General features: G+C 31.6%; 1 protein-coding gene and 2 long non-coding RNA genes across 3 annotated transcripts; 2 read left to right on the top strand and 1 right to left on the bottom strand.

Annotated features, from left to right (window-relative positions):
- The first annotated feature begins 254 nt into the window (after positions 1–254).
- LOC121218629 (uncharacterized) lies at positions 255–3,465 on the top strand. Its single transcript, XR_005915147.1, has 2 exons — positions 255–346; positions 3,117–3,465. It is a non-coding gene; the product is annotated as an uncharacterized lncRNA (long non-coding RNA).
- Positions 3,466–5,735: 2,270 nt separating this feature from the next.
- On the top strand, positions 5,736–6,314 carry LOC121218628 (uncharacterized). Its single transcript, XM_041096146.1, has one exon. The coding sequence runs from the start codon at positions 5,856–5,858 to the stop codon at positions 6,264–6,266; it is 411 nt and encodes a 136-aa protein (XP_040952080.1). The 5' UTR covers positions 5,736–5,855; the 3' UTR covers positions 6,267–6,314.
- Positions 6,315–7,226: 912 nt separating this feature from the next.
- On the bottom strand, positions 7,227–9,152 carry LOC107962379 (uncharacterized). The gene is made up of 2 exons (XR_001701608.2): positions 8,775–9,152; positions 7,227–7,616 (listed from the first exon to the last, which is right to left on the bottom strand). It is a non-coding gene; the product is annotated as an uncharacterized lncRNA (long non-coding RNA).
- Between the last annotated feature and the right edge of the window lie 4,244 nt (positions 9,153–13,396).

The raw sequence follows: 13,396 nt of genomic DNA, 5'->3' as shown, positions 1-13,396 counted from the left end.
AAAGTTTCGTTAAGAAATTTTAAAGTTCCGATAATTAATTGAACAAAAAGGACTAAATTGTAACAAATGTAAAATTTTGGGAAATGATTAAATAGCTTAAATGATAAAAGGAAGAGGGCTTTAAAGGCAAATAGACCCAAGGTCTATTTGGGCTGGACGGCAGAGGCATGAAATCAGCAAGAAAGTAAGGAGAATTAAGGGCAAAATTGGAAAATTGCAAAATTTGCTTAATAAAGTTAGGACCCAAGTGGAATTATCTAGATTTCTCTTCATTTTTCTGAATTCTCATCAGCTAAAACACCATGGAAGGGCTTCTTCAAGCTGGTTCTTCATATTTTTATTACAAGTAAGTTCAATTCTTGACTATTTCTTGAAATTTTTGTATTTTATGACTTTTACAACTAGGCCCACTTGTTAAATCCATTAGTTTTTGATTTTATGAAAGAAGTTGAAAGTTGATATGAATATGTGCTGGAAGTATATGATGATTTAGCATGAAATTAGAGCTTTAAATTGTTCATATGCTGATTTTATTGAAAGAATTGAATAGAAAGTGAATGTTTGGGACCTAATAGTAAAAGAGTTTGAAGATAGAGTTATATGTGGAAATTCTGAATTTCAATAGTTGTGTAACAACTTATAATGTCTAGTAAAGTACTAATTGAGAAAATTAGATTAATTGAGGGGTTAATTGAGAAATGACCGAATTGTATAAACTGTGAAATTTGGGGCAAAATAGAAATCAACATTTTGCACTAAAGCAGTTTTGGACAGCAGCAGTAGTGTAACTTTGAAAAATCACCAAAAATTGTAGAGATTGAATTAGAGGATGAATAAAATATGAAACTAAAGCTTATTGAGTCTAGTTTCTTATAAAAGAAATGATGTGAGCAATGGAATTGTAAATCATGAGATATAATAGATTTTGTGAGACAAGGTCAGAATGAATTCGGGTTCTCCTGTTCTGACTTTGGAAAATCATTAAAAATAGTACAAAAATGATTATGAGTTATATTTTATATGGTTAGAATCCTTAATGAGTCTATTTTTATAAGAAACAAGCTAAAACATCATCCGAATTCTGTACAATGAGATAATTAATTTTTAGTGAAGAGTGGTCGGAACTGTCAGACAGCGAAACAGGGGAAACTTTAAAGAATAAACTGTACTATTTGGCTGAACCAAAAATTATGAAAATTTTATGGTATGAATATATGTGAGTCTAGTTTCAGGGAAAATTAACGGATCTTAATTTGGAGCTCTGTAGCTCCGGATAAAAATAATTTAGTGACTCTGACTCGGATAAACAGCTTTGAATATACATGTTAGTGAATATTGAAATTATGGTTAATGTTGTTTAAGTGTGTTATACACATTAAGGATGTGGAATGGAGAGGAGGAGGAGGAAAATTAGGAAATATATGAATGATTCGTGTATAAATGGTCATATGTTTGATTATAACTCATAAACGATGAAATATGAATGATGCTTATTTTTGTGCATTATTGGTCATGGTTTAAGCTCATGTGTGAAAATAAAGTTTCATAGTATGTGTGTATGGTATATTCAGTATATGATTTGGCATGAAATAATACCATGAATGGTTTATGAATTAACACATGTTGGTAAGCCTGATATATGAATAAATGATCAAATTGAGCGGAACGCCGGATTTGAGTACTTCTGATCAAGTGACAAAGTGATAAGTGGCTACACTTATCTGATCAAGAAACAAAGTAATAGGTGGCTACACTTATCTGATCAGTGACAAGTGATAAGTGATCATACGTAAGACCATAGTTATACTATGGCAAAATGAAAGTGAAGTACTCAATTTTCCGTGACCGTTCCCTAATTTGATTAAGGATGGTAAGTGACAAATGGGCCCAAAAGAATTAAAGTAAATGGATAAGTGGTAGTGTATTTATATCAGGACGATGTTGTTATTCAAACTAAAGTGATATTTTCATTGCTAAATTGAGAATTTCATAAATGTGTTATTGAATGGTATAATCAATAAACATTGAGTTAAATGGTAAATACGTATTAGTTTTGAATTTGATGTCATTGAATTGCACGTGAATTAAATGGAAATTGCTAGTGATATGATTTAAATTATGAGCATGAGAAATTGCGAATTGAATGAAATGGAAATGAAGCATTAAATTGCATGAGTATGTATCGGGTCTCGTAGGCCCTAATTATTATGATTATAATATTTTGAGGATATATTGTGAAAAGTTATAGAAACATGTTAATTATTTTGAAAGTTTTAATTTTGATGAAATTTTATAACTCGGTTAAATACGTTTACAAGTGTATGTGTTTTGGTAATGCCTCGTACCCTATTCCGGTGTTGGATACGGATAAGGGGTGTTACACCACTTGTATAGCCTATATAGTACCCACAAATCCCCCTATTTTGCCATTGTTTTTTCTTAACAAGAATTTAGGTCACACAACTTTAACAGATATTATAGGATATTATTATGGGATATTATCTCTTAACAATTTGATTTCTAATGGGATATTATAGGATATTATTATGGGGCATTATATTTATCAATTTGATTTCTAACGTAACTACTACTATATAGATATATCTATCCTTGAGTCTATCAATAAAATAGGGGAGGTTATCTATTCTTCTCATGGCATCTGAGTAAGGTTTTTGAAAAAAAATTTCTTCATCGTTCTAAATGGCTGGTAGCGAGTCTCCTCCTCCTCCACCATCAGGGAGGCGACACTTCCTAGTTTTACCGTTGAGCAATGACAGTCTTTTTTGATGGTGTTTGGTAATAAACAGTCAACTTCCACTCAGTTGAATGGTAAGTCCAAGAATAATTAGATTATTGGTATGGGGTGTTCAAATCATGTTACGGATGATCTTATATGTTTGACAAATGTGAGAGATGTTGTAGCATGTTCCGTAGGACTCCTTGATGGCCAAATAGTGGTGGCTACCCAAGAATGAATGGTTAAATTGACGGGTAAAATTCACTTAAAACACGTTTTGTACGTTCCTAAATTAAACTGTAATTTAATTTTGGTTTCCCAATTGAATGATAATATGAACTATTTTGTCCAATTTTCTATTAACATATGTGCTATTTAGGACCTTCATTTGAGGAAGTTGATTGGAGCGAGTGAGAGACAGGATGAATTTTACTACTTCTGGCAGGTTTCGACGGTCAAAGCGGTTTCGATTGAAGTTTCATCCTCTTTGGAACTTTGGCATAGAAGATTGGGTCACCCTTATGAGAAAGTAGTAAAATTACTTCCTTATGTTAGTAACTCTAGAGATCATCTGAATAAAGCATGTGAAATTTGTCATTGTGCTAAGTAGACTAGAAATAGCTTTCCAATTAGTAAACAAAAAGCCACTCATATTTTTTAGTTAGTTCATTGTGATTTATGGGGCTTTTGTGACACTCTTTCATTTGTGGATTTTGATATTTTTTTTACATTGGTTGATGATTTCTCTTAGGTTGTTTGGGTATATCTATTGGCTAATAAAAATGAGGTTTTCAAAGTTTTCATGTCATTCACTATTATGGTTGATCGTCAATTTTCTCAACAAATAAAATGTGTTAGAAGTGATAATGGGATGGAATTTAATTGTCTCCAGGATTATTTTCTTGCAAATAGCATTATTTTTCAAACATCTTATGTTGATACTCCTCAACAAAATAGGAGAATGGAGAGTAAACATCAGCATATTTTAAATGTAGCTTGTGCTTTTTGTTTCCAGAGAAATCTGCCTATATCTTTTTAGAGGGAATGTGTGTTGGTTGCTTCTCATCTCCTTAATCGAACTCATTCACCTCCCCTTCACCTCTCTTTCACCTCTACTTCACAATAAAACACCCTATGAAATGTTGTTTGGTAGCCCTCCTTTGTTTGACGATATTCGTGTGTTTGGTTGCTTATGTTTTGCTCATAATCAACATTCTAAGGGTGATCTAGATCTTATGTGTAATAGTGATGTTGCTATATAAGGGTGTGATAAGACTTAAATCACTGATTATACAAGGTTAATTGATAATGGATTATCTCTCTAGATAAGACCTTGCAATTATAAAGAAACAAAATTGCGTAAACAAGCACTTTGTGTTGACCGTTGTTATTACACAATGCCACTCACAATTGCCATTGCTCTTAACACAACTCCTCTATTTTTGCAATTATTGACTTTGTTGTTTCAAAAACTAAAGAAACTAAGAGAAAACTCTGAAAGATATGGAAGATGAAGGATTATTATCTTGTCAACTATCAATTAAATAATAAAAAAAATCTACAAATAGAGTTAATGTATTGACTTGTATTTTTTTGACATATAATAAATACATATATTAATGACTTAACTTTTAATCCAGTTTGTGAAGTTTTTTAATCATTTTATATTAATGGAATAAAAATTTCGGATAGAATAATTTTAAATAAATAAATTGTGAAGCTTATGAATTACTTATTCGGCTTAAAGCATCATTTGGTCCTTAAAGTATACTCTTTTTCTTACTTTGGACTTCAATTATTTTTGACTCAGACTGATACTTAAAGTTATATTTTGTTATAGGTTCACTCCACTACCATTTAAAAAAAAAACTCATTGCCGTTAAAAAAACCCATTACCGTTAAAAAAACCAATTGAAATGTGGCCCAATTACAATGTGCCACGTGACACTTCAATCCAATTAAAAAGTGTCACATGGCATCCATATGTAATAAAAATAAAAATAGATTAAAAATTCTAAAAAATAACAATATAATAGATAGAAATTACCCTTTGACTTTGACTAGCGTTGACGAACCATTGATCGATATTGACCGAACGTTAACCGAGTGTTGAACGACCATTGACCGGTAATTGACCCAATAATTTTTTTATATTTTTATTTTGTAAATTATTTTAGAATTTTCTATAATTTTTTTTCAAATCTATTTTTATTGTTAATACATATAGATTTCACATGACACTTCTTAGATTGAAGTGTCATGTAGCACATTCTAATTAGCCGCGTTTTTAAGCCTATTTATTTTCTTTCCATAGTTTTATAATTGACTATTATATTTCTTCTTTATGTCGCTAAACTTGAACGGATTTTAACATTAGACAAAAAAAAAAGAAAAAAAAAAGCCTCCAAATATAAAGCGTAGATGTTTCTTATTTCACCTTCACCTTGCAATGAACAAGCTGTGAGAATGTCCACCAACTGATCAATTAGCTAAAACTAAAAATGGACAAAGCCCCATCGAGTATAGACAAAGGCATGTCTTGCCTTTGAATCGTGTGCCTTTGTGCGAGGAATTTAGGACCATCTTGAGCTGTAAAATAAGACAACACATCTATTAGTGAAATATTGGTCTTTGAATTGTGTGCCTTCTGTACATACATACATGAAATTATCATAAAAAATCATGTATTAGTAATTAGATTATATTTTATCTTTTTACTTGAAAAATAAATTGATTAATTTTTATACATTAAATTAAAGAGTAAATTAATTTTTTCTATTAGATGATTAACATGTACCTCGTGTTTATGTACATAAATTAATTTTTTATAATAGAAACGGGTAAATTTTTAATAGAATGATCTTTTTATTATTTGTTTAATATAGGTGAACTAATTTACCTATTTTTTAATAAAAAGAACAAAATATAATAGACTTTTAATAGAGTAACCTCTATGGTATTTATATATATACACATATATATCCCAACTCTACAACCACGACTAGAATAGTGGTTCATTGTGGATACGTGGATCGGCCCTTATTTTCAGCTCCCAGTCTCTTTCTATGTAAAAACCACACCCAAGTAGTCTCATAAGCTCTATTTAGAGCCACACAACATGGAATTTACTTGTCTTTGTCACACTAGAACACACTCCATCAACACCATCATCAAAAAGTTCCCAAAATCAAGCCAAATGAGCCACTGCCGTCGTCTGTTAAGGATACCATCGTCAGCTCATGTAGGTGTGCAAAGCCACGGAGTAGTGGTTGGGTGTATGGGTTGGGATTCAGGGTTACTGGCTGAGAAGAAACAAGAAGAAAAAGAAGAGTGGATGAGAGATGAGAGGGTTAGTGAAAGGTGCAAAGGAAGGAAGGGAATGGTGGAGCTGTTGGAATGTTTGGAAACTGAAGCAATTATGGGGCAAGACCAGGGAAGGGACCCTATGGATTACAATAGAAGAGCTCAGATATTTGATACCAGCTCCAAGGTTTTTCAGGCTCTCAAGTCTCATCAACAACAGTCTTGATGTTTTTCTCATGTACTAGAAAATAATAATGTTTCATTCATGATTTAACCCCTGAATTTTCCATTCGTCGTTCTTGCATCAACGGTTCAAGATCACTCCGCTTGGTACTTCTCTCATTTTCATTTGGAAGTAGCTCAACATGGTTTAGTTTATTGGTAGGATCGAATGCGCGTTTTGGGACCAGGCTATCAAAACTATTAATTAGCTGATTCAGTCACACCAAACTTGAGCAACCATATAGTGTTGATAGGATTAATGAGTCCAACCCTACTCGATTCATGAACAACAACCCACATTGGAACTTTTGAATAAGTTTTCAAACTATGACCATCGATAGCCAAAATGTGGCACTAGCATACTGGCTACTGGCAAGTAAGTTCACCTATTAAAAAAAGGTTAAGATACTATTTGGTATTTGAGTTTAGCTTCAATATTCAATTTAGTACCTAATGAATATTATGACACATATGCTCTAGTAACAAACCGTAAGTATTTGATTGGGATAAAAAAGAAAAGCTCAAATACCAAATTTAACATTGAAGTCAAATTCAAATACTTAACTGAGACAGAGAAAAACTCAAGTATCAAAACAAAAAAACTTAGGTACCAAAATGAACATTGTAGCCAAACTCATGTACCAAATTGGGACAAAAAGAATTTAGGTGCCAAATTGAAGATTGAAGCCAAACTCAACTCAGGTACCAAAATGAACATTGTGGCCAAACTCATGTACCAAATTGGCAAAAAAATATTCAAGTACCAAATTGAAAATTGAAGCCAAACTTAACTGCCAAATAGTATATTAACTCCCCGCAAAACCAAAGCTTCCGCAACATTCATCCCACAACTTGCTCTTTCAATGCAAAAAATTATATTTTGTAGTTTTCTCATTACTAGATTGAAAACATGAACTCTAACTTACTACCTAGAAAAACATTAACTCCATTCAAACATCATGAGTTGCTAAAATAAGCATCTGAATTTCAATAATGTTTAATTCAATTATTTATACCATTCATTTCCCTTTTGATTTACATTCCAATCAGAATCTCAACTAAACCTCTTTATGAATGCATGAATTCATAAACTCAAGTAGAAATGAGACAACAGTTCAGACTGAAGGTGAAAGGTTCAAAACTTCCCAGTAATTGACGCCAAAAGCAAAGAGACTAGTTCTCGTAACAATAATCCACAAAAAATTACACTTACTACATTATTATTTTTAATCTTTCCATGATTTGTTCATCAGCAAACCTGATAGACAAAACCGCAATGAGTTGCAAGATGTCCCATTTGCTTCTACTCCGACTCTGGTTTCTCCAGAAAGGTCTTCTTCAACCAATCAAAAGGCTGCCGAAATTGGAATGAAAAGTTTTCAAACATTAGCTAATGATTCACAAACTTGTAAAACAACTGCAATCTCTAATCACAGCTTCAAAGACAGGCACAACTCTGCACACCAAGTTCTCACCCTCATAAAACAACCAACCACTTAATTAATCAACCAAATATCACATCTCAATGAGTTTCATTTAATTGACCGATTGTTTAAATCAAGCTCAAACTACAACCTTTATAGAACATGCATTCACAAATGTAAACCAGTCATATATAACCCTTTTAAGTATTTATAGATCAGATGTTTACAAGTGTTTTAGAGGGGAAGCTGTGTGTTGTGGTCCACAGAAACCTACAAAGTATTGTCCACTTCAACTCAGCGGGCCTCAATTTTATCCACAAAAGGTGACTCACAAGTTAAACTGGTGTAAACACTTAAATCCCAAGACCAATTCTAGTATACAACCATTGTTCCCTAGGATCATGACACTATGCATACAAAAAACCTAAACAAACAGATTAACATCTAATTGGAACCATGATATCATAGATGATGCTTTTGGAGAGACAGTGGTGTTACATCAAAAAGTCGGCACAAGAGACTTCCATGAGGAGAAAAAAACAGAGCATTAGTTAAAAGTATCAAAAGCGAGAACGGGCAGAAGTATATAATGACATGAAACAAGAGTGCTTTAAAGCAATCTATGTTCAATCACAAACCCATTAAACTAAACCTACCTAGATTTAAAAGCCTAAAATTAAACTTATATGTTATTGATTAAGGGGGAAAATGTTTCTATTATTCCAAAAATACAAGATGATTGAACAAATATTATCAATTCATTAAAAAAAAGGCCATATTTGGAACATATTGAACCGAGGCTCTTTAAAGCTGGAGTTTTGAATCTTCTAAGGTCCAGTTTCTCATTTTACACTAACATGGGCGAAAAATGGATTTTTTTTAATCATAACTCTACTATTTAGCTTCAATAGAAGCAAAGATTTATTCCAAGGTCTAAATTTCAAGGTAAGCTAAACACGGATACAGATCCAAAAAATAATTTAATACATATAGAAGGGGAAATCCGATGATAAACAATGACATCGATTTTTCTATGGATTTAATAGCAATAAAGAAAAAATGATTGAAAAAAAAAAGAAAAAAGAAACCTGAATGAGCCAAAGAGCGCCGGTAGTGGCAGCGACGCCCCACATGGCGGCAGCTTGAACGTCGGCGGGCTGTAGACGTTGCCCAGGCTTAAGGAACTTGAACAAGGCCCTTTCTCCAGCCATTGCTTAATCTCTACCGAATCCGATTTCAAATTAAAACCCTAACTTTTCTTTTCTTTTTCTTGTTCTTTTTTTTTTTTGAAGTAAATAATGATCCGTCTCTGAGCTAATGTCAAATGTTTGAAGTTCAACATTTTAAGGCTTGCTCGCTTTCAATCTTTGTCTAGGGATTGTTTTGGACCCTACGATTGATTCTCTGATTTTCTCATCAACGGTGGATATCAGCTTGACACCCGCGTCCAATCTCTTTTTTCCATGTCACCTCCCCTCTTTTACTTTTTCTTTAGGATTAATGTAACTTTTAGTCCCTAAACTTGACAATTATGTCTACTTTGGTACTTAAACTTGACAACTAAGTCCATCGACAAGAGTACCTCTTACCTTCCTTAACCAGTGGCTGAGGGTTCGACCCTCATCCTAGTATGGAGTAGCTTTAAAAAATCATATTAACTCATTTTTTATCCTATTAAAAGTAATTAATATCTCTATTTTGTTACTTATTTTTATTTTACATAATCTCCGTAATCTCCATAATCTCATTTTTTTTGTATCGATCCCACTTATGAAACTATTTATCTTCGACTTAAAAAACAAAACTTTATTTTACATTTAACATCGCTTTTGGTTTCACATAGGTTTTGATAATGGGTCGGGTCAGATTACTGTAAAATTTTAGGTATGTTTTCTAGTCTCAGGTTCGACTTAAAAATGGGTCTAAAATTTTATCCAAATATGGTCTATATTAAAAATCCTAAACTCAAGCTCGGTCCATTTGTATTAATTCTTTTAGATTATTTTTTATATAAAAACAAGTGTAAAAAATATAATACATCAAATACAATAAAAACATTAAAATAAATGTTTCCCATAAACTAAAAATACATTAAAAAAAGTCTTTATACTTAAATAAATAATACCAAGATAGTTGCAACTTAACAAGCAAATGTCCCTAAAATAATAGTAAAATTAACAATAAAATAAGAATTATACAATATCCAAACAATAACAACAAAACAGTAGTAATATAATAGCGAAATAACAGCGAAACAACAACAAACCAATTGATTCGAGTCGGCCCGGGCTTGGGCAAAAAATCCTACCCGAGACTTGACCCATTTAGAAAATGAGTCTTATTTTTTTTATTCAAGTCCATTTACCGAGCTTTTATTTTTTCCCAAACCCTCCTGCTTTTCAGACGGGTCTTCGGGCCTAAACAAATAATCCGGTCCATAATCAAGTTTAGTTTCAGGCTGTTTTGAAATCTAAAAATTAAGCTTTTTTAGTTTAGTATAATTTAGTTTAGTTTGATTTGATTTGATTTGATTTTGTTTTTTTTTAAATAAAAATTCTCAAAATTTATTTTTTAAAATAATTATTATATTTTATAATTTAATTGGTTTTGAATTCACTTTCAATTGTTTATTTATTTATTTTAAATTTTCCATAAGATTATTTTTATATGATTTTTTATTGTATGATTATTTTATTTATTTTTTGATTTTGTAATTATCTTTGTTACTAATTTTGATTGATTTTATCGTCGAAATTTAATTAGTTGTTGATATTTTTATATTTATTTAAATTTATAACTATTTTGACATCACTTTAGATTGAGGTAATCTTCCTCATAATCGGTAGAATAATGGAGCCATCAAATCTAGAATAATTTAGGTGCCCAAGTCCTAGGCTCAGGCCTAGTCCGGTCTAAAATATGGGCCTAAAATTTTGTCCAAGCTCTGCCCGAAAAAAAATTTTTAAATCCGAGTCTAGCCCATTTTTTTAATAAACACCAAAAATTTATTTTAAAAAGTAAAAAAATAAAAAAAAGTATTTTAAAATAAAAAATATATATTTATTATATTCGGGCCTGGGCCAAAAAAGTAGTGCCCTAGCCCGGCCCATTTTCTAAACGGACCTCATTTTTTTTGCCCAAACCCATATTTCGGGACTATATTTTACCCGAACCCTCCCATATTTCGGGCGGGTCATCGGGCCGGGCCGCCCGGCCCATGAACGCCTCTACCCCCGCACCCGGAAATTTTTTTATTTAGATTCTTTATAATTTATAAAATTTTAAATTAATAATGATAAAATTATATTTTAGCCTCGTAAAAATGATAAAATTTTGATTTAATCATTTAAAAATTATAAAGATAGAGACTATTAAAATAGTGAAATTATATTTTTATTATCATAAAAATATACAATTTAATTCCGATCCTCCAAAAAATTTTCTTACTCTATACTAATTAGAAACTAAAATTTTTTTATAAAAATATGGAAAGTTATGGTGATACAGTCTTAGAACGAAGGTTATAAAAGTTGTAATCTTTCTTTACACATCATTCTACTCTCAAACGTAAATCTAATACGTAAATCGAGTCTATTCTTTTAAGATTTTCCATAACTCCTTTTTAAATTAATTTTAAAGCGATGAAACTCAAAGGTGATTAACCCTGACTAATCATGCTAACTTAGAATTAGTTAGCGATGACTCGTCTTTGACCAAAAATGGAAACATTTTAAGCCTTATTTTTTTTAGGTCAAAAAGTTGTGTCATATTAAAAGAGTATTTAACTTCTTCTTTTTTTCTTTTTACTTTTCAAAATTACTTTTTTAACGACAAAAACAAATAAGTCAATAAAGAGCTTTTATCATCCAAAATTTAAGCCAAAAAAAAAAAAAAGAAAAAGAGCTTTTAGCTGCTTTCAAAAAGCATTTTTAACACTTTTTAAATATAACTGTTTTTTTTTTTGTTTTTGATAATGTCGGGGATAAACCCGTGTAAACAATAAAAAATAAAAGTAACGAAAAAATTGAAAAGATCAAATTTTGTAGAAAACCCTTACGAAGAGAATAAAAAATCACGAGTAAAGATTATTTCACTAAATTGGCAAAAGCGAATAGTACAAAAATGGAGATAAAAACTAAACCTGTAAATAAGAACCTTCAAAATTTAAACACAAAATTCTTTGAAAACTTGTAAAAGCTAATACCTAAACGTGTTATGGGTTAAATCTTTCTAGGGTAGAAAAGTGTCTATTTATAAGCTAAATTTCGTGTACAATTTTGACTATAACAACCCTAGAATAATTAGAGTTTAAGTAGGGAGAGAAATCAGAGTTTAACCGTAAGAAGAAAATCGAGAAGCTTTGGGAATACGTCGCCACATCGGGACATCCTTCATCGCGTCATTGGGACGTGGCGAATCTTCTGATCGTGACGTCGGTGGTCGCATCGTCGAGAGGACGCTTCTTCCTCATTGCGATGTCACACACTATTTATGTTGAAATGCAAAGTATACTCCTCAAATAAAATTATTAAATTACCCCTTAGACTACTTTCTACTGACATATATATTTAGTCTATAGTGAGATATGTTTGAAAGAAAAAAGAAAGAAAGAAATATTAATGTTTGGTAATTACATTTTTATAATTTTTCTTTAAAAGAAAAAAGTTATCAGTAAATAATGTATATTAATGTTGAAACCCTAATTGAATTAGTGTTATGGGTCAATCGATCATGAAATCAGTTAATAAATTTACGAAAGAACCCTTATATGTATAAATAAATTATATTATTATGAGGATATTTTTGTAATACCCCTACCCGTATCCGTCGCGGGAATAGGATACGAGGCATTACCAGATTTTACCAAATAAATTTTTTTTAAACTCAATATAACCCCTTTATAAATATCTAATCTTCCCTGCAAATTTTAAACCGAGACCAATCCAACACCACCAAGCCATTTCAATATATTTTCAAGATAGATTTAACGTATTCATAAGATAACCTCATCACATACCAAAACCAAAATTTGTTAGCCATACCAATGGCTAACTATACATTCATTTCACATTAACATCTACTTTACTAGCTTATACATGCCATTGATTTCCAAAATAAAGTTTCTTTATATACCGAGATCTTGAAGTTGATAGTGTGATGCTTCTCCGACCAAATCCGACCTCCGAGCTCTTAACACTACAAAACAGGGGAAAAAGAAACAGGATAAGCACTTTGTGCTTAGTAAGCTCATGTAACAAGAGTTATACTTACCTAATATTTTCAATACAATGCAATAAACATTCATACATCCATTCAATACATTATTCCCCTATCATGCACAAACTCAACATTCAAATTAGTCCAATAATTTCCATGTATCAATAATATATATACCACGATTGATGAGCTCATCAATTCCATGATTTCCATTTCCTTGTTATTTTTCCATATTTATCCCGTTGAATTTCTCGGAATTTCGATGGATTTTCAGAGGTACACTTTAGTGTACAAATCCGGGTCCGTCAATTCATATTCATGTGCGCACATTTCCATTTCAGAGAGCACACTCCCGCGAACCTCATCCTTACAGCGGGATTACCAGTCCAGGCTAAATCCCCTGTAATATAAACTCATAAAGTATTGTCGGGATTACCAGTCCAGGCTAAATCCCCTACAACGACAATTACTCTAATGAGCTTGGATCTGAATT

Source organism: Gossypium hirsutum, chromosome D06, assembly GCF_007990345.1.
Source record: "Gossypium hirsutum isolate 1008001.06 chromosome D06, Gossypium_hirsutum_v2.1, whole genome shotgun sequence".
In the NCBI taxonomy this organism is placed as follows: domain Eukaryota; kingdom Viridiplantae; phylum Streptophyta; class Magnoliopsida; order Malvales; family Malvaceae; genus Gossypium; species Gossypium hirsutum.
The sequence above is the reverse complement of the archived record's forward strand: the minus strand, read 5'-3'. Positions and strand labels throughout refer to the sequence as shown.